At 41.9% G+C, this 22,722-nt stretch overlaps 2 protein-coding genes across 2 annotated transcripts in view; one reads left to right on the forward strand and one right to left on the reverse strand.

The window, feature by feature from the left end:
- Nucleotides 1–1,663: 1,663 nt before the first annotated feature.
- Nucleotides 1,664–3,000, forward strand: LOC103638007 (myb-like protein I). The gene is made up of 2 exons (XM_008661006.3): nt 1,664–2,150; nt 2,369–3,000. The coding sequence occupies exons 1-2, from the start codon at nt 1,729–1,731 to the stop codon at nt 2,817–2,819; spliced, it is 873 nt and encodes a 290-aa protein (XP_008659228.1). The 5' UTR covers nt 1,664–1,728; the 3' UTR covers nt 2,820–3,000.
- A 5,236-nt stretch (nt 3,001–8,236) lies between these two features.
- LOC103638008 (26S proteasome regulatory subunit 6A homolog) overlaps nt 8,237–22,722 on the reverse strand; it is a 108,900-nt gene continuing 94,414 nt past the window's right edge. Inside the window, exons 5-10 of the mRNA XM_008661008.4 lie at nt 15,969–16,160; nt 15,085–15,203; nt 14,760–14,875; nt 8,732–8,838; nt 8,480–8,620; nt 8,237–8,329 (exon numbers count right to left, since the gene is read on the reverse strand). Of these exons, the coding sequence (XP_008659230.1) occupies nt 8,252–8,329; nt 8,480–8,620; nt 8,732–8,838; nt 14,760–14,875; nt 15,085–15,203; nt 15,969–16,160 (753 nt within the window). The 3' untranslated portion in view covers nt 8,237–8,251. The remainder of the gene's footprint in view (nt 8,330–8,479; nt 8,621–8,731; nt 8,839–14,759; nt 14,876–15,084; nt 15,204–15,968; nt 16,161–22,722) is intronic.

Raw genomic sequence — 22,722 nt, forward strand, 5'->3', positions numbered from 1 at the left:
GCACACATGTCTAGGCGTGGTTTCCTGATGATGCGTCTCATCGTGGCCGATGTGGGTTAATAGTATTGGATTCAGGGGGCCTCCGCCTTACTAAGTTGCTCGGTGAGGACTTGGTCAGCCACTCTGCCTTGTGAAGTTGCTCGGCAGGGAGTTGACCGGCCGCTCCACCTCATAGGATTTCCTGGCAGAGAGCTAGTTGGCTGCTCCGCCTCATAGGGTTGCTTGGTAGAGAGCTGGTCCACCGCTCCGCCTCACAGGGTTGCTCGATAGAGAGTTGGTCCACCGCTCCACCTCGTAGAATTTCCTGGCAGAAAGCTGGTTGGCCGCTATGCCTCACAGGGTTGCTTGGTAGAGAGCTGGTCCACCGCTCCACCTCACAGGGTTACTCGATAGAGAGCTGGTCCACCGCTCCGCCTCACAGGGTTGCTCAATAGAGAGCTGGTCAGCAAGTGGGCCATTAAGAGGCTTTGGGCCTACTTCGGGCACCTGGTTCCTAGGTACCCGACAATATATGGTTGGCATATACATCTCCAAAGTATTTGAGGAAGTATCAAGTGCTTTTGGCTCATTAAAACTCTGCCAAAAGGAAGGAGCATGTGTTGAACATGAAATTTGGCAGCACTGGTATTGTCGGACGATCCAACGTGTTAGCTCAGATGGTCCACGCCCTGGACGGTTCGCGATTAGATGAGTTTGGGTTAGAGTTCTGATTTCTTTTAGGATTCTCTGGATATCTCGCAAGATTTTGTTGGACAATGCCTAGGAACGGGTGTAGAGCTCCCCCTATAAATATAAAGGAGTACAACCAATTGAAACACTAACAATCGATCTACAAATGGGTTTTATCTTATTTACCTTATGCATTAGCCTTAGGAGTAGTTCTAGCCCTAGCTATAGTTTTCCAACCTTAATATTCACCTTGCTTTGGCTTTACGTCGTCTTGAGGCGCTTTGGATAGCCTATCGACCCCAAAGCAACCCCAAGATCCTTCCTCCTCGACTAGGTCCCTCCCATGAGGCGGGATCTAGGTTCTTCTTAGAGCCCTCTGCGCCATCGCAGCCGGTCTGTCACCTTCACACGGACAGTCAGGAACCCCGCAGAGAAGTCCCTAAGGTCTTGTACGTCGCGCGCAGACCCTAGGGATCATTAGTATTTGGCCTGAAAAGGAGCCAACAGATATGTAATAATAATAATAAATGGTAATAATAATAATTATTATTATATCATACTATAAAGCACCGCAATCATGAAAATACACCACAAATGATAGAGTTAGCTTACAGTACTCAATCAAGCACCAGTATACTACTATATTGTCTGCCTAAGAGCAGTGGCCATGATGGTATGTCCATACTCATCTAAACATCTTGAACCATCAATGGATACATATGTGGGTGTCCACATATGTCCCTTGACACCTCATTTTCATGACCAATGTGCGCTAATATTATATCTATGAGATAGGAGTGTTATCTTGACATTATTACTAAAGTATAAAAGTATAGCGTGCATGGGCAAATGAACTTATGTGGATGACTCAATATCTTTAACTTTATTATATTAAAATCCATAGTTTTCTCAATACCAGAGTTGAATATTTAATAAAAACCATGACAAATAGATTCACCATGTGGCCTATAAATACATGGCCTTCTGATGTTCATTCTCCCCACCCCAACAACCATTATTCAGATTTCATAATACCATATATCGTAGTACCCAACCCCCATGGATCCTAATTATGGAGAGTGGAATTTCTCTGAGATCAAGATAGCGAAAGCTCTCATTGCTAGCCACAATGCCAAGAGTAGCTATTCTAGTGACATGAACAATAAGCAAACTGACATTATAGACATGCTCCAAGCAAGGTTTCCCACAAAAGAGAAGCATAAGGTAACCAAACTGTATGTTGATCTCATGTTGGAGAAGATGCAGATGATATTGAGTGGCAACCAACATGCAACAATGGGTAAGAAGCTTGTGAATGACAAGTTTGGGATGTCGATAGAGGATCCAGCCATAGATTTCATGGGTGGTGATTTAGTGGAGAAAAGGACGGCCAAAAGGAAGGCAAGGGAGGATATGAATACCCACCTAGATTCTCAGAAGGAGAGGCGGTACCGAAGGTTTTGGACCATAGACGAACACAGGTTAATGATTTCTTTATTTCACACATGCATTTGTTTTGTTCTATTTATATCTTTTGTCTTATTTTGGAAACACTTTTCACATTTTCATGCACATTATTGTTACATTCATTAGAATGACGTATGGGGTATTGGTTATTATGAGGTGTTTGAGATTTTTTCACTAATAATGTTAGTGTGGATACTATGCATTTTTCAATCTAATCCTTATCTTGGTGTAGGAATTTCCTCTATGGTTTGCGTGCATATGGTCGAAGCGACTGGAAGAACATCTCAAAGCACTTTGTTACCACTAGGACGCCAATGCAAATCTCTAGCCATGCCCAAAAGTATTTCCATAGGATGGAGAACATTGCTAGGAGGCAGCGGAGCAGCATCAATGACATTGTCCTCCACGATGATGAACCCAGGGTGCAAAGTAATGATTCTAGCCTACAGAGGTTCACCTTCACCAGTGGAACCTACAACCCAAATCATTATGGCTCTAGCAGCCAATTTGTCGCCATGAGTAACATTGCCAAGCATATGTGGTTTCCATCTGTATGTTGTATTGACCAAGAGAGCACCAGCAACAACCAAATCACTACCTTAGATAGAGGTGGGTCTGGTGGTTCTTGTGTGGCTCTAGAGGTGCAGGGGGTTGGGAGCAAGGCAAAACTAATTAGTGATTAGGAGGGAGATTTTCTTGTTGGTCAATGGATGATGATGCTGATGATGAAATAGGTGTTACATCTAGCCAAGTACCCTATGATTCTTGGCGACCTATTAGTTCATCATATACATGTGAATTAAATGTTATATCCAATAGTAGGGAGGGCACAATTTCGTCACAATGAAACCTTTTGAATTATTATATGTATGTGGTCATGTTCTAGTGTGTCGTCATTTGCTTCATTTTTACAACCAAGACCCTACCCCATCTCCATGAATGAATAATATAAATATATTATAGTTTAGATAACTTTCACACTAAAGAAAAAGCACAAGAGCTAAACTCACTAGAATACGCACCATACCCATCAACTAACATAACAAACAACAAAATGATCAAAAGCACTAAATAAAGCTAGAACAACTAGTTAAACAATCAGAATATTTTCAATTCTGGCCATCATCCCTCAAATCACAGTCTTGTCCTACATCCCCATAATCTTGCGCATCTCTAATCGACTTGGTCTGGATAACATCCCATGATAACTTGGCAAGTAGCTTGAGAGCAATCTTGAGCATAGTGTTAACACCTTTGATTAGCACCTCCTTGTCTCCATCACTTTGGAGTCCTACCCGAAGTCTTATAAGCGCGCATGCAAGGCATATAATCTCAATAGAACTATTGTGACACCCTAATTTCTGAATTCTAAAATTCAATGTTAGTTTGATAACATGTCTAGTTATATTTATGTTTCTAGGAGAAAGCAAGAGTTCCATAAAAAGAACCAAAAATAAATGTAAGGTAACAACCTACTTTTGTTGCATTCATGTTGGTGCATGATTTCTTTGTGTATTTGACGTTCTAGCCTAGAATTTGAACTAGGTTTATAGATCCTTTTTCCATCCTTGGCCAAAATATCTCCTTTCTCTCTCTCCATTTTCTCTTTCTAGCCTTGATAACCACACCAACCCACGTCGGCCACCGCCACACCCAACCACCCCTAGGTCAGCCTCGACCCACAACCACTCTATGCCCTAGAGGCTTCTCTCCCTACTTTTTGACCACTTTACGCCTCATGGACATGCCGTAGACATCATAGCCCACGACAACTAGCCATAGCCACCTCTAGCCACCCCTAGCTTGTAACACCCCGTCCACTCCTAGAACGGCGGTAATTACTCCTAGCAGCTCTCTAGGACCAAATATCATCCCCACATACCAACACGTGACTTTTGTGCGTACTTTGTCCTCGCTCATGCCTACCCAGGAACACTTCCCATCCGGTCACCCATCCCAAGACTGCTCTAGACCAAGCACGCTTAACCTAGAGGTTCTTTCGAGGTAGGCTTCAAAAAAAGAAGATGCACATGTACGATTATTTTATTAATTTATTTAAGCCTTGGGCCAAGATATCACCATCCACTAGAACCAGGATATCACAATTCACAATCCACCCCCCTTAGAAGATCGACGTCCTCATCGATCAACCCCAAGCAAGGAACCTCCCCTCTTGGACACGTCTGTGTGTCCAGTGTTGTCATATGCCATGCCATGTGACCACTCTAGTGTCACATGTGCCATGTGCCATGTACCCAAACCCTAGCCCACACACGCCTGTGAAACCGCGAGGTTCAGCTCTAATACCATTTGTAACACCCTGTCCACTCTTGAACCGGGGGTACTTACTCCTGGCAGCTCTCTAGGACCATATATCATCCCCACGGACCAACATTTGTCTTTTGTGCGTACTTTGTCCTTAGTCATGCGTACCCAGGAACACTTCCCGGTCAGTCACGCATCCCAAAATTGCTCTGGGCCAAGCACGCTTAACCCATAGGTTCTTTCAATGTAGGATTCTGAAAAAGAAGATGCACCTTGTTGGTATGAATATTCTATTAATTCTATTAGGTCTTGGGCCAGGATATCACCATCCACTAGGGCCAGGATATCACATAGCTTGTGCTAGCCAGCCACACCCTAGATGTCCCTAGCCTAGCCAGCTAACCATAGCCATGCCCTGACCACCACTAGGCATATATAGCTCATGTTAGTTGGTTTCCCTTAGCCAATGGTCGCCTTTGGTTGGCCACCTACCTCTAATGCACCCCAAGGACTGGCCATGCATGGTCGCCTCCCTTCTTCACTTCCTCCAGCCCTGACCACCCCTTAAACTCTATTTGGATCCATGGTGCTAAAGTTTAGCACTACACTTTTAGCTAAACTTTAGTACATGGAGATCCAAACAAGAGTGCTAAAAGGTGCTAAAAGTGAAGTGCTAAAATTTAGCACCCAATAGCAGTTTAGCTCCTCAAGGTGTGCTAAACTTCATCACCTTGTTAAAGTTTAGCACATGGGATCCAAACAGGCCCTTAGCCTCCCTAGTTAGAACCCTCTCCCTCCTGCCACCCATAGTCAGCCATAGCCCCTCCCCAACTAACCACATTCTTTGCGAGGTAGCCATAGCCAGCCAGAGCCCTTTCCAGCCAACTACGACAGTTCCAAGCTAGCCACATCCCCTCCTTGACCGGCCAGAAGCAAGTTTAGCTAGCCATTGCCCATTTTTTACTGGCCAAGCAAGGTTACACCCTTCTCAATTACTCCATAGCTTGAGAGAAGGCTTTGGTATAAACCCCCCTTCTTTCAATCTCTTCTCTTCATGTTTCTATTTTCAAGTCTATGGGAATATTACAAAGCCGCTCCACCAAGAACCCTAGCCTTGTGCTAAATAAACTCTTTCACTTAGAGTTCATAGCAAGAAAACTTTGTGTCAGTAGACTTCTAGAAGGTTTTGTTTGGTGTACTATTTCTAATTTATAATCCATGTGTGTCTTTCAATGCATATAGAAGGGGTCAGTTTGAGGGTATCATGGAACAAGCTTTCAAAGAACCCAAGACGCTATATTCGATTACATATTTGGAAATTAATCATGACATACAAATGATTATCACCTAGTTTTGGTCCTTCAAAATTGGGTGTGACAACTATTCAAAATATTTGCACCAAAACAGGCTCTATCGTGAACTTTCCAGATTTCCCAATAAATGGCAGCAATTTTTTACCATTTGGCGAACATTTTTCATATCATTTCCATTTATGGGAGGTAGTTGAAGCATGGTTTACAAAGCAGACTATGGTAAATAGCAACATGTTTTTCTTGGGGTTGTAAACCTATAGCGTGGCTATAATAAAGCTATGACATATGGTGGTTTATAAGAAAACCATAAAACATATGAGTAATTGCTTCAAAAAATATGACAATCATGAAATTTGATGAAGATAAGTATATTTTTAAGGTTCTAGAGATGTAGGAAACATTAGTTAATATGATATTAGGGCATGATTTATAAAACTCAAGTGTTCAATTTTCTAAAATACAAAATTTACTACAAAATATAAGTAGATAATAATTATGTTGTCACTATTAATACCCAAAACTAAAATAGTAGGGCTATTTCAAAAGCTACAGCTAAGCAATTTAGAGTACTATAGCACAATATATTGCTCGTAGTTGACATAACGATAAAACGACAATATCTTAGTGTGGTCTCTCTCCCGCATCTATAGCCTGCTATTTGAAACCATGAGTTGAAGAAATATTAGAAGACAAATGGCAGTAGTAGCCCACATTTCCCTGGCAATACAACATGATAACAGGAGGTGGTTTATAGTTTTGTCTTGGTCACATAAATAGCATGAAGGGTAACCCAACCAAGTCCTCCTAATCATATTATCTATTGTTATGATGGCATTGTTCTCAACCCGCCATAGGAAAAACTTTATTTTTGCTAGAATATTTTCTTTTCAAATATGTTTAAATGTAGGGCCACCTTCATTAATAGATCATAGCATTATAAGTAGTTTTGACTGAAAAACTACCTTTATTGCCTAATTTTCACCCAATTCTATCTTGTCCAGAACATAAAGGAAAGATAGTAGAGTCCTGAACAATCTTTTCCCAATTAGTCATTATGTCTTTAATAAGCCAACATCATAAGGAGATTCGAACCTCTATATTTATCATTTGACTTACTGATGTGTTTTTCTAATCACATAAATCGAAAAGATCATGAAACTTAAGGGATTACCATAAAGCCATGTGTCTTGCCAAAAAGAGTTTTTTTTTTATAATTTGGACTACGATGTGCCTTCCCTGAAGGTATACAACTCGTACTTCCAAAAGGTCAATCCAGGTAAGGAAATCTGAATTCTCCTTTTAGATACTTAAACTTGATAATGCCTTGCCATAAATCATCCTTTTCTCAAGCTTCCACCACCATCACTTACAAAGTAGACTAATGTTAATTTTTCTCTAGCACCACATGTTAATTACCTTGTGTCACTTTTGGTGGCTTTGAGGGATCTAGCAAGGGATAAAGTGCACTTTAGACCTTGTTCCAAACCTTTAAAACTAATAGTTAGTAGTTAAAATTAGCTGAGCGTTTTAAAACGGATGAGCTAATAGACCAACTAATTGTTAGTTATACCTATCAAATAGCTATGAGGGCTTATTTGGTGACAATGGAATTGGAGATTGATAGGGAAATTAGTTCATTTTCTCTCAATACTCTCTAAAACACCTCAATTTTCTTGACGACAAAGAAGCCCTTAGTTATTAGCTGCTCTAACCCAACTAAAACCAACTAATAATTTATTAACTGACTAACAATTAGCTCTAGATGTTTGGAACAGGGCCTTAAACGTTGTGGTGGCTAATAGACTAGCTAATTATTAGATATACCTCTCAAATAGCTATTAGTTATTAGCCAGCGCTGACTAATAATTAGATTACCTTATTAACAATTAGCTTCAGAGGTTCATAACACGACCTTAACGTGGTGTTATAGCAATTTCCAGAGAGCAGTATGGATAGGGTTGACAATAGGTTTCATATTTTACACTATAGAATTTAAGTATCATTAGCGGATTATAAACAAACTTTATTTCTATTCATTTTCGAACTAAAATTAATTTAGGGCTTAAACAAATTATGAAGAAAAATTTAGATCGCAATACTTTACCACCTAGATATGAGATAGGTATGAGATGTAAATGCATCTTTTATCGCTACTCAATATTCAGGCTTAAGAAAGGTACATAATTTGGCAAAAGGAGAAAAGCAGTTGAATACGTCCAGTGTCGTCGCTTTTGGCAAGTGACATTTCTTCGTGTAACTTTATGGCAACTACACGGCGCATGATAGCGATACGCTGCTTATTCAGGATACACGTCGTCAGACATCATAACACACAATGCAACATATCGTTCGATTCATAGACTCACCCTCACAACACAGATGGTAAGCAAACAGTTTTCTGGGGAGCCTGAGGCTGAAGAAAAATCTGAGGCAATGTTAAAAACTCGCATCTCAACGCAAACGTAAAAACGTAGCTTCGATCATCCACACAGTAGTGTTACAAACTAACTTGTGGTTCTGACATTTTTGCATATAGCTTAAGCATAGTAGTTCAAGCTTGACTTTTTCTTTGCCTGAACCTGCACGATTCCTTCATTGAAGTCCTCGTGAGTTACCTGTGCAAAGAAAAATCAGGTTAGGAAATCGCAATCATCACAAAAAGAAAAATCAACAAGTCAATAATCAACCTACGGGATGTCAGAATCCATCTATTGATGCAAGGAAAATATAATCGAATCGTGCATATGGAGGAGCGGAAGGCTCACCTCTGTAGCATCCCGCCGTAGAGCGAGCATGCCAGCTTCTACACAGACTGCCTTCAGCTGTGCTCCGTTGAAGTCATCTGTTGAGCGAGCCAATTCTTCGAAGTTGACATCCGGATTTACGTTCATTTTTCTTGAATGGATCTACAGTGCGACATACAGAAAACATCAGTTGGTAAATGACCTACTGAGTGAAGCAAAAACATCATTCATTGACAAACTTCAGCAAATTGAACATAAGTTGTGGAGACCGACTTGCAAGATTCTAGCTCTTGCTTCTTCAGATGGGTGAGGGAACTCAATCTTGCGGTCCAGCCGTCCTGATCGCATCAGAGCAGGGTCAAGGACGTCGGTGTTGAGAACTACGTTACCGCGGATCACCAGATCCGCTCCCTTCCCTCCCGTCAGCAGTAGAGGCGCAAGAAGATGTAGAGAACCCGTCTCCCTTCCCTTAAGCACGACAGAGGAAACACACGAGACACAGGATATAGGGTTGGGCCTCTGGCCTCTTTCTCTTCTCTATTCCATATGAGGGGGTACAAGTTATATATATATAGAGACGTGATCGTCATCAGGGGCATATTCGGTATTTGCCCACATAACCCTTCATTAGGGTTTCTCAACACTCCCCCTTGGGCGAATACCGCGACCAACACATGCCTCATTAAAACTCCCAAAAAACCCAATGGGAAAATATGGAGAAAGAGCGCATGGTGACGCATATTGCATTTACACTTTGTTGCCTCGTTAAAAACCTCATGTGAGAAACTTCAGGAAAACTCACCAAGGGAAAAAGAGTACAACAGCTGTCATCGTGACAGATTTTGATCCTCTCGGATCTAGATTCTATCGAATCTTCTACAAGGGCTAACTTTAGAAATGTGCTCCCCCTGATCCTTGCAAAATCATATCAATAAGGCAAAACATCTTCTTCTAGAAGTATATGCATATAAAGATTTAGTAATCAGATTGCATATCCTTGCAAGGACTATTTCAGTAACTTTACCTCTACTCACTTCTAGGATATACGAGGTAAGTGCACGTATCAATATAAATAAGTCACTTTGACTGATGGTGTTCGATCGACGGGATCTATATATTTGATAGAAAATTCCATAAAGGTTCACATATTGATCATCAAGCTCACGCCTTCAGGGCATAAAATATGACATTTATTGTCTCACGGTTGTGATCAATATAAGCATTCGCTCCCCCTGACGATGACATCTGTCAAAGTCTTTATCCCTCATAACTCAAGCATATTCTTCAAGATATATGTCTCATTGTTCATCTGGAATAACGAGAATGAATGAGATTGGGGTGCTATCATTTTCTATCTTACACCACAATTTATACATAGTTGTGCAAAGCAAATAACATATCCTTCAATAGGACTTAGGGGATAATATAGTTGCAATAGTACATATTCTAAATATGACACATCGCTCGAGGCGTTCATCCATTGCAACATCTATGATGGTGTAACAAAAGTCCATCTAAGATCGTAAGCCATCAGGGATTTTTCATCGATCAGATACATCGTTATAGTCTGTCATTCTGGCACAATGGGGATATTTTGCCAATAACACCTAAACCTTATAGGTTTCTGCCATCAGGGCTTTAGAGGATACCGTAATTCCACATCTAGTGGAAATTACCATGAGTAAAACTCATGGAATGCACATGTGCTTATTCGATGAACTTCAAGTCCTTTGGTACCTCATCTTATTCCTTTTCGGGTCTGTATGGGTCTTTATCCCTTTATAGGGATTATCAAACTTTGGTGTTCAATACAGACTTTGTTTCTTCTGGATAGGTTCCATCTGGGAACGATAGTCTCAACTACGAGATATTCTCCCTACATAGGAGAGTGATCATTCATCAGGAATGTATTATTCGGTATGAGATTTATATGTTGCATATTTATAATTCAAATATATGAGTCCTCCTAGGATCTCATGACGGATCTTCAGAATCCTATTAACTGCATATTTTAATTCATGCCATTTGCCAGATATATTACATAGCGAAACTGTGTTTATTCAACACATATGTGGGATGGATCTCTCACAAGACCACTTGAACCATCGCATTCACCACACATTATTTCAATAGTGCCCATAATGTCCGAACTTCAAGCTCGTGACTTTCACTTTGCGATTATTGGTTCAGCCTCGATTGCATTTATCAATGACCCGATAAGAGAGCTTAAAGCACTCATGCCTAGGACTTTGTTTTGGATCCATTTGCAATCTAGAGGGGCAAGATAGGTGTCGACATATTTGTCTCCCACATTTAATAATGATCTCCGTTATTTCCCAAAACGAAAGATTCATTGTTCTGTATTCCCAGCACAATGATATTGCGCGCATTGCTAGGAATTTCATCATCAATATGAACCTCTTCGTGAGGCAAATCACCATCAGGGTGAATTAATCGGAGGAGAGTTATCACAGACCACGTGAATCTGCAATCAGAAACATATGCTTTGACTAAGGCTAATGGATCATATTCGCAGGCGTCCCCAAGAATAGATCAAATACCAATAAGTCAAATGTGGATATGATATTAATCCCGGGTATATCCACATCTACATCAAGTAGAAGCATTCAAACCAATATGGTTACTCCTCAACGATTTCTGGCAAACTCCATATACACAGGAGTACACACCGAACGACAGGTTCAGTTTGGCTTTTGTGTGTTTAATAGAATATTGAGGCATTACACTATATGGGCATTCCTCCCCCTAATGCCGAGATATTCTAAAAGCATACATATAAAATCCCCAACCACAATCATCTAGTTTGTGGCCAATGTATGCTATTGTGGTGATTTATTTGGGAAATCTTACGCACATTACATATAGGGGTTTTATACAGTGAGCTTTGGACTTAGATTAATGTAGTGGCATGAATACTACATATTTGTCCTTCAACATGAAGGGTTAGTCTCAACATTCAGCGAGACACGCACAACAAGTTGCTTAATGGTTATAATTCTGCAAACTTATTGTTATTACTACCAAATGCACAGTCAATCATTAAGATTTAGACTAATATGCACAACACTATTTTATTCATAAGGATCCTTCAGGGGCTCATGAATACCATTCGTCGTTTGGAGCCATTAGTTGACTTCAGATCAACAAGTAAAATGACCATCAGGGTTTAACGCTCACAAAGACATTCACTGGTTGCATTGTGCTTTAAGCACATAGGAAAAATGTGTGTGTTTATATTGGTAGTGAAGTGCACGGTATCAGGCCAATGCTGCCAAGCAGAGATTTTTATATGAAGAGTTATATAGTCCAGCTCGTTTTATTATTGCCCATGGTTTACCCAATTACTCATACCGATCTGAAATTGGGTATCAATTTATGCAACATTTTTAGGTATTATAATTTTGAGAGAGAATTTATAACAATAGTTAATAGATTGTGATGCTGCCAGCAGGGCAAACATTTCTCCTCATATTATATACCAATTTGTTCTATAAAGCATTATTTCAATCTCTTCGTTGTTCGGCAAAAAGAGAAGCTTTGGAATAGAACAGACAAGGCCAAGAATTCCTTTTATCTGGGAAAATCACCATATAACTAGCTTTTGATGAAGCAAATGATGATAACTGCTTGGCAAGAACGAAACAATACTGATATCCGCCTAGGATCCATCTTCAACAACAGATATTACTGCTCTCATACGAAGAAATCATCAGGAGTAGAGAGGATACAACATGTCTCTACAAGATCTTCATATTTCTATCACAAATTATCATCACTAGTAGTCTAGTGGTCAAGACATATGACTCTTCTGGCTCCGAGGACCAAGAACATGTTAATGTCTAATTTAGCTTCAAGCTCTGTGGTGATATGGGATTTCATAGCTAGTTTATACTCTTCTTACTCCTAGTAGATCAGAGATAGATTACGGTAAGCATTTCAAAGGTGGAATCCAATGTAGTTCTGCTACATAAAGTCCAGGTATATGTCCATTCAGGACCGACCTTTACCATTTAGCTTAAAGCTATACCATACCAATCAAAGAATTATACCAAGTCAATTCAGTGACTATAAGTATTTACAATTCTGAGAGATGTATGCAACACAAGCATAGAGGTCCTAGATAGGACGAGTAAAGTGGTTCGACGGGAACACACAATGGTTTTTCACACAAACATTGTGAAAAAATTCTCAGAATTACCTTTCGATGTACTCGCAACTTCGTGTTGCTAAGGTACAAGACATTTATCTCAAAGTTCGCTTCATGTCGTTCAGCGACAAATAGCAATGTGCCAACATCTGGTTGAGCAATGTATGACTGAGATTCTAGCATTTATTCATCTGATAAGGTCTTATTGCTTACTAATAAAATCCCAATTTGTGATGTTTTCTGCGCCAAAAAGGCTTTCATGCATTATATATCTTCGGTTTACTTCGGATAAAACTTTTATGCATGAGGAGAGAGAGCAAAAAAATTAACTTATCTGTGCTTTATTGTATTTCAATTTATTTTCCCAGAATATTCAAGCACTATAGAGCTTGATATAGTTGTTATGGCCACTTGGCAATATAAATAAATATATGATGCCACACAAAACAATCAAAAAAAATATAAAGTTAAACAACATTATTTATGAAGGTTGCGCTATGCTGTGACTTCAGGGACTCGAATAATCCACCACATTCCACGCGAGTACAAGCTCCAGCGTATCTGGCGTCAACGTGTGTGTGGCCATCAAGGCTACAACAACGAATAAGCCTCCGTAACAAGCGCAACAGGCGCAATTGTGGCTTGATAGTCGGGGTACAGGATAAGTCCACACAACTCGGTGATGGCGGTCCGACTCAACGGGAGTGGTCCGACTAAGTGAGAGTACAACATAGCAATCACATGACGCAGCCAAGTTCGGACGACACAAATAACGTGTCGTGTTGCCAGGGCGCAACCAATGCTCGCCAATGCCATAACTCAACCGATTAACAACAAAGTCTGGTCGACATGTTTGAGTACCCACTATATAGTTTAATCGCTCGATATGAGTCCAAAAGCTCAACATAATATAAATATTTAGAGCGATTTAAATATGCACAATATAGAGTTTACATGCATTTTAATATTTTCTGCTAAATATCTACCACGATAAATAAAAGCAGAAAAATAAACACCAAAATTAATGCATGAGCATAACACATCAGGTGTAAAAGGCAACTTCCTTGTATGTAAGCATGCATTTTTCTAGTAATTATTTACTACAGGAAATAATTAATTAAGATACATACTGCAACAGAAAGCATGCCTTATTTTATTTATTATTTGCATCCATAAAATATGATAGAAAAATCACGCATGTAATTATCCGCATGTAAAATATGATAGAAAAATCACACATAGAAAAATCCAGGAGCCGTAGTTTTCCAACGCCAGAGGAATAAGCGGTTACGACTTGGTCAAAGAACTGGTATGGAGTGAGAGGCGGCCAGCCCACATAGCGCATGTCACGTGCATGTGGGCATGCAAGTTTTTTTTCATAACAAAAATCCTAACTACCTCAGCTTTCTCAGGCTTGTACGCACGTACACGCCCACGACATGAATGGATCACGACTTTGACCACATGAGCCGCCCCCATTCACCTCGCACTCTAGAACCATAGGATGCGCATGATTCTCGTGACTAGGCGGGCACGAACTCGGGTGCACGGGCGAGATTGAGTGGAGCCTCACCGGACATGGTGGAGCGATTACGAGATTCTACCAACATTAGATCTAAAAAAAATTATACCGTTCAATTGCGTGATCCACTCAAAATTTCATACGGGCTCGCAGATAATATACGCGATGAACAATAAATTGCAGATCCGCTCAAAATTTCATACCGTGATTTCTGGTTCGACAAACGGGAACGAAGCCTGTCGCGTAGGACAGTTCGGCAAGGCCGGGGACCTGCCGGTGTGACGGAGAGTTGATGCAGATCTGATCTCGCAGCAACGTCGAGGTAGAGCGTGCTGATAACGTGTTGAGAACTACGTTACCGCGGATCACCAGATCCGCTCCCTTCCCTCCCGTCAGCAGTAGAGGCGCAAGAAGATGTAGAGAACCCGTCTCCCTTCCCTTAAGCACGACAGAGGAAACACACGAGACACAGGATATAGGGTTGGGCCTCTGGCCTCTTTTCTTCTCTATTCCATATGAGGGGGTACAAGTTCTATATATATAGAGACGTGATCGTCCTCAGGGGCATATTCGGTATTTGCCCATATAACCCTTCATTAGGGTTTCTCAACAGTCGGCACGGTTCGTTGCAGCTATGACCTTTATTCTCTCATCACTGCTGAATCCATCCAGTTGATTCAGTAATTCCAACATTGTTCGCTGAACTTCTCTATCACCACGAACTTCACTGTACCAAGAGAACAAAATTATGGAGCATACATCAGATAAGCTTCTTCGTAATAAGAATGATTGGTTTCCACTAAATTGAAACATAAAAAAGTGTTCTACTTTCTGTGGTCTTGTGCAACTGATTCACATTTTCATCTCATAAAGAGTATCATCAGCCAAAGCAGGAATAGAACCATGCAAGAGCTAAAAATGTCATAAAAGGCATACCTATCAAAACGTTTGGTGCCGATGGCATCTATCTCATCAATAAATATAATACAAGGAGCTTTCTCTTTGGCAAGCTGGAATGCATCCCGGACAAGCTTTGCTCCATCACCAATAAACATCTGAACCAGCAAGAACATCGTTACTACCCTACTTCAAAATATAAAGTATGCTCAGAATAAAACAGATTTTCCATGGTAATGCAATATCTCCATTTTGTCGTCAATGAAAATGGAACAAATGGTCAATATTAGTAATGCAATCAGACTAATATTTTAGTTAAAGCACTAAACCATACAACTTTGTTTCCAAATTCCAAATCCAATTATAAAATAGAGACAGAATGTTATACAAGATCCTGATAATTCATCAACCACGACACATAACTGGCAACTGACTAAACTTCAACAAAGAAACTTTGGACTGACAAACTCCATAATAACAGAAAGATGCAATCCATATATCCATTTTCCTCAACAGTAACAATATTGGTATGTACAAAAAGCTTACTTAGACATTCAGGAACACAGTAGCCCTAGATAAGTTAACAAACTATGTTCAGAAGGTAGAAAGCACCAAGACATTCAAACTTGCTTCTGAGAAGCTTAGCATAAGGAAATATTGCTTCATGTTAATTCGTATACATAAGAAAAGGAAATCAACCAGGATGATGCAATTAAATAATAAAACTATTGCAGAAAGCTAACATAAACAAAGAGTGACAGAAGTTGCAGTACAAATATGATAACATGAAATGGAGCAGCAGTGTACCACAAGATTCATGTCAGAAAAAAAATATCTTATCATCGAGAAGGCATGCAGGCGCAGCTATATAACGGACACATAAAAAAGGAAAATAAAGCTTAATTCTCAAGTAAACTGATTACTTGCACAAGTTGTGGACCAGCTAATTTCAGAAATGTTGCATTCGTCTGTGCAGCACATGCACGAGCCATGAGTGTCTTGCCAGTTCCTGGCGGTCCATACAGAAGAACTCCTTTTGGAGGACGAATACCCAACTTCTGGAACCGGTCTTTATGTGTCATGGGCAGTACAATTGCCTCTACAAGCTCTTGAATCTAAATTCAATCACATAAGATTCAAAAGCACTAGGCCCGGATGGCTTTACAGGTTTATTCTTCAAAGTATGCTGGGATATCATCAAGGAGGACGTTCTTGAGGCTTTTCATCAACTTCATAGCATGAATGGGGCGGATTTTCGTTTACTCAACTCTGCCAACATCGTGCTTATACCTAAAAAGCCAGATGCTTTGACAGTGGGGGACTACCGCCCCATCAGTTTGATACACAACATCGCAAAAATCTTCTCCAAACTGCTTGCTAATCGGCTGGCCCCCTCCTCAACACTCTAATCTCCAAATCCCGAAGTGCCTTCATCCAGAAAAGATGTATACAAGACAACTTCTTTTATGTGCATAACGTAGTTAGAAGACTACACAAGCAAAAAAACCAACGCTCTTCCTGAAGCTTGACATCCAGAAGGCTTTCGACACAGTTAATTGGGGCTATCTCCTGGAAGTCCTCCAGACCATGGGTTTTGGCCCTCGAAGGCGTGAGTGGATTTCCATCCTTTTTGGGTCCGCCTCGTCTCGAGCCCTCCTCAATGGCCGACAAGGAGCAAACATCCAGCACAGGAGGGGGGTTAGGCAGGGAGACCCCCTTTCCCCTATGTTGTTCATCCTTGCCATTGATCCGCTGCAGCGTATCCTGGACCTTGTAGCCAGAAATGGGATCCTTTCCCCCATTCCGCTAACTACAGCAAAACTGAGGACTTCTCTCTATGCCGATGATGCTGCTATCTTTATCAACCCTTCTAGAGAAGACCTCCTGGCGGTCAAAGACATCCTGCACGCTTTTGGCTGTGCCTCGGGCTTGGTCACCAACCTTGAGAAGAGCTCTATCCACCCGATAAGATGTGATAACATAGACCTAGACCACGTGCTCCAGCCGTTCCAAGGGACCAGGGGGACCTTCCCGTGTCGTTACCTAGGCCTCCAACTTCACACCCGGGCGCTCCAGAAAATTCATGTCCAACCTCTGATCGAGAAAATCCAGAACCGTCTAGCCGGATGGAAAGGAAGCATGCTCAATCGGGCTAGTCGTCTCACGCTTATGTCTTCCGTCTTGTCTGCTATGCCCACATACCACTTGCCGGTCTTTCCCCTCGCGACATGGGCCCGTAAACACGTCGATAGGATCCGCCGCTCCTTCCTCTGGAGAGGAAAGGCTGAATCAAATGGAGGCCATTGTCTTGTGGCTTGGCCACTAGTCAGCAAGCCCAAAACCCTAGGCGGTCTGGGCATCCTCAACCTCGACAAATTCAGCTGCGCCCTCCGGCTAAGGTGGTGATAGTCGCCTAGAGGGGGGGGGTGAATAGGGCGAAACTGAAATTTACAAATATAAACACAACTACAAGCCGGGTTAGCGTTAGTAATGAAGAAACGAGTCCGTGAGAGAGGGCGCAAAACAAATCCCAAGCGAATAAGCAAGTGAGACACGGAGATTTGTTTTACCGAGGTTCGGTTCTTGCAAACCTACTCCCCGTTGAGGAGGCCACAAAGGCCGGGTCTCTTTCAACCCTTCCCTCTCTCAAACGATCCACGGATCGAGTGAGCTTTCTCTTCTCAATCACTTGGAACACAAAGTTCCCACAAGGACCACCACAAGATTGGTGTCTCTTGCCTCAATTACAAGTGAGTTTGATTGCAAAGAAGGAATCAAGAAAGAAGAAAGCAATCCAAGCGCAAAAGCTCGAAAGAACACAAGCAAATCACTCTCTCTAGTCACTATGGCGTTGTGTGGAATTTGGAGAGGATTTGATCTATTTGGTGTGTCTAGAATTGAATGCTAGAGCTCTTGTAGTAGTTGGGAAGTGGAAAACTTGGATGCAATAAATGGTGGGGTGGTTGGGGTATTTATAGCCCCAACCACCAAATGTGGCCGTTGGGAGGCTGTCTGTTCGATGGCGCACCGGACAGTCCGGTGCCCCTGCCACGTCATCACTGCCGTTGGATTCTAGCCGTTGGAGCTTCTGACTTGTGGGCCCGCCTGAGTGTCCGGTGCACACCGGACACGTACTGTTTGCTGTCCGGTGTGCCAGTATGGGCGCGCCTGACCTCTGCGCGCGCAGAGCGCGCATTAAATGCGCGGCAGAGAGCCGTTGGCGCGGAGATAGTCGTTGCTCCGGAGTCGCACCGGACAGTCCGGTGCACACCGGACAGTCCGGTGAATTTTAGCGGACTAGCCGTTGGAGTTTTCCCGAAGCTGGCGAGTTCCTGAGGCTGACCTTCCTTGGCGCACCGGACACTGTCCGGTGTACACCGGACAGTCCGGTGAATTATAGCGGAGTTGCCTCTGGAAATTCCCGAAGGTAGCGAGTTCGTGTTGGAGTCCTCTGGTGCACTGGACATGTCCGGTGGTGCACCGTTCACTGTCCGGTGTACACCGGTCAGTCCGGTGCTCCCAGACCAGAGGGCCTTCGGTTCCCACTTTGCTCCTTTGTTGAATCCAAAACTTGGTCTTTTTATTGGCTGAGTGTGAACCTTTTACACCTGTGTAATCTATACACTTGGGCAAACTTAGTTAGTCCAATTGTTTGTGTTGGGCAATTCAACCACCAAAATTATATAGGAACTAGGTGTAAGCCTAATTCCCTTTCAATCTCCCCCTTTTGGTGATTGATGCCAACACAAACCAAAGCAAATATAGAAGTGCATAATTGAACTAGTTTGCATAATGTAAGTGTAAAGGTTGCTTAGAAATGAGCCAATATAAATACTTACAAGATATGCATGGATTGTTTCTTTTATATAACATTTTGGACCACGCTTGCACCACATGTTTTGTTTTTGCAAACTCTTTTGTAAATCTTTTTCAAAGTTCTTTTGCAAATAGTCAAAGGTAGTGAATAAGAGTTTTGCAAAGCATTTTCAAGATTTGAAATTTTCTCCCCCTGTTTCAAATGCTTCTCCTTTGATTAAACAAAACTCCCCCTAAATGAGATCCTCCTCTTAGTGTTCAAGAGGGTTTTGATATACCATTTTGAAATACTAATTTCTCCCCCCTTTTGAACACAATAGGCTATCAATTGAAAATATTCAACACTTAAGTTTTTGAAATTGGTGGTGGTGCGGTCCTTTTTGCTTTGGGCTCATTTCTCCCCCTTTTTGGCATGAATCGCCAAAAACGGAACCATTAGAGCCCTTGAAGTGCTATCTTCCTCTTTGGTCATAAATGAGTGAATTAAGATTATACCAAAGACGAAGTCCGGTCCTTTTGCCTTGGGCTCTTACTTTCTCTCCCAAAGACAAAGACCTTTTCTTTGATGCTCATTTCTCCCCAAAGAATAGAGAGTTGCTTGGAGTGATGGCGAAGTATGAGTAACGGAGTGGAAGCCTTTGTCTTCACCGAAGACTCCAGTTCCCTTTCAATATACCTATGACTTGGTTTGAAATAGACTTGAAAACATGTTAGTCATAGCATATAAAAGAGACATGATCAAAGGCATATAAAAGAGCAATGTGTGCAATTTTAACAAAAGAAGTTCCTAGAATCAAGAATATTGAGCTCATGCCTAAGTTTGTTAAAAGATTGTTCATCAAGAGGCTTGGTAAAGATATCGGCTAATTGATCTTTAGTATTAATGTAAGAAATCTCGATATCTCCCTTTTGTTGGTGATCCCTTAAAAAGTGATACCGAATGGCTATGTGCTTAGTGCGGCTATGCTCGACGGGATTGTCGGCTATTTTGATTGCACTCTCATTATCACATAGCAAAGGGACTTTGGTTAATTTGTACCCGTAGTCCCGCAGGGTTTGCCTCATCCAAAGCAATTGCGCGCAACAATGGCCTGCGGCAATGTACTCGGCTTCGGCGGTGGAAAGAGCAACCGAATTTTGCTTCTTTGAAGCCCAAGACACCAAGGATCTTCCCAAGAACTGGCAAGTCCCCGATGTGCTCTTCCTATTGATTTTGCACCCCGCCCAATCAGCATCCGAATATCCAATCAAATCAAATGTGGATCCCTTAGGATACCAAAGCCCAAACTTAGGGGTATTAGCCAAATATCTCAAGATTCGTTTTACGGCCGTAAGGTGGGATTCCTTAGGGTCGGATTGGAATCTTGCACACATGCAAACGGAAAGCATAATATCTGGTCGAGATGCACATAAATAGAGTAAAGAACCTATCATCGACCGGTATACCTTTTGATCTACGGACTTACCTCCCGTGTCGAGGTCGAGATGCCCATTAGTTCCCATGGGTGTCTTGATGGGTTTGGCATCCTTCATTCTAAATTTGGTTAGAATGTCTTGAGTATACTTTGTTTGACTAATGAAGGTGCCTTCTTGGAGTTGCTTGACTTGGAATCCTAGAAAATACTTCAACTCCCCCATCATAGACATCTCAAATTTTTGTGTCATGATCCTACTAAACTCTTCACATGTAGATTCATTAGTAGACCCAAATATAATATCATCAACGTAAATTTGGCATACAAACAAATCATTATTAAGAGTTTTAGTAAAGAGTGTAGGATCGGCCTTACCGACTTTGAAGCCATTAGCAATAAGGAAATCTCTAAGGCATTCATACCATGCTCTTGGGGCTTGCTTGAGCCCATAAAGCGCCTTAGAGAGCTTATAAACATGGTTAGGATACTCACTGTCTTCAAAGCCGGGAGGTTGCTCAACATAGACCTCTTCCTTGATTGGTCCATTGAGGAAGGCACTTTTCACGTCCATTTGATAAAGCTTAAAGCCATGGTAAGTAGCATAGGCTAATAATATGCGAATTGACTCAAGCCTAGCTACGGGTGCATAGGTTTCACCGAAATCCAAACCTTCGACTTGGGAGTATCCTTTGGCCACAAGTCGAGCTTTGTTCCTTGTCACCACACCATGCTCATCTTGCTTGTTGCGGAAGACCCATTTGGTTCCTACAACATTTTGGTTAGGACGTGGAACTAAATGCCATACCTCATTCCTAGTGAAGTTGTTGAGCTCCTCTTGCATCGCCACCACCCAATCCGAATCTTGAAGTGCTTCCTCTACCCTATGTGGCTCAATAGAGGAAACAAACGAGTAATGTTCACAAAAAAATGCAATACGAGATCTAGTGGTTACCCCCTTATGAATGTCGCCGAGGATGGTGTCGACGGGGTGATCTCGTTGAATTGCTTGGTGGACTCTTGGGTGTGGCGGCCTTTGCTCTTCATCCTCCTTGTCTTGATCATTTGCATCTCCCCCTTGATCTATGCCGTTATCTTGAGGTGGCTCATTTGATTGATCTTCTTCTTCATCAACTTGAGCCTCTTCCTCATTTTGAGTTGGTGGAGATGCTTGCATGGAGGAGGACGGTTGATCTTGTGCATTTGGAGGCTCTTCGGATTCCTTAGGACACACATCCCCAATGGACATGTTCCTTAGCGCGATGCACGGAGCCTCTTCATCACCTATCTCATCAAGATCAACTTGCTCTACTTGAGAGCCGTTAGTTTCATCAAACACAACGTCACATGAGACTTCAACTAGTCCAATGGACTTGTTAAAGACCCTATATGCCCTTGTGTTTGAGTCATAACCAAGTAAAAAGCCTTCTACAGTCTTAGGAGCAAATTTAGATTTTCTACTTCTTTTAACAAGAATAAAGCATTTGCTACCAAAGACTCTAAAATATGAAATGTTGGGCTTTTTACCGGTTAGGAGTTCATATGATGTCTTCTTGAGGATTCGGTGTAGATATAACCGGTTGATGGTGTAACAGGCGGTGTTGACCGCCTCAGCCCAAAACCGATCCGAAGTCTTGTACTCATCAAGCATGGTCCTTGCCATGTCCAGTAGAGTTCGATTCTTCCTCTCCACTACACCATTTTGTTGAGGGGTGTAGGGAGAAGAGAACTCATGCTTGATGCCCTCCTCCTCAAGGAAGCCTTCGACTTGAGAATTTTTGAACTCCGTCCCGTTGTCGCTTCTTATTTTCTTGATCCTTAAGCCGAACTCATTTTGAGCCCGTCTCAAGAATCCCTTTAAGGTCTCTTGGGTTTGAGATTTTTCCTGTAAAAAGAACACCCAAGTGAAGCGAGAATAATCATCCACAACAACTAGACAGTACTTACTCCCGCCGATGCTTATGTAAGCAATCAGGCCGAATAGATCCATGTGTAGGAGCTCCAGTGGCCTGTCGGTCGTCATTATGTTCTTATGTGGATGATGGGTGCCAACTTGCTTTCCTGCTTGGCATGCGCTATGAAAGGGAATTAGGCTTACACCTAGTCCCTAATTAATTTTGGTGGTTGAATTGCCCAACACAAACAATTGGACTAACTAAGTTTGCCCAAGTTTATAGATTACACAGGTGTAAAAGGTTCACACTCAGCCAATAAAAGACCAAGTTTTGGATTCAACAAAGGAGCATAGTGGGAACCGAAGGCCCTCTGGTCTGAGAGCACCGGACTGTCCGGTGTACACCGGACAGTGTCCGGTGCACCAGAGGACTCCAGCTCCAACTCGCCACCTTCGGGAATTTCCAGAGGCGACTCCGCTATAATTCACCGGACTGTCCGGTGTACACCGGACAGTGTCCGGTGCGCCAAGGGAGGTCGGCCTCAGGAACTCGCC

The sequence above is a fragment of the Zea mays genome, chromosome 9 (assembly GCF_902167145.1).
Source record: "Zea mays cultivar B73 chromosome 9, Zm-B73-REFERENCE-NAM-5.0, whole genome shotgun sequence".
Lineage (NCBI taxonomy): Eukaryota > Viridiplantae > Streptophyta > Magnoliopsida > Poales > Poaceae > Zea > Zea mays.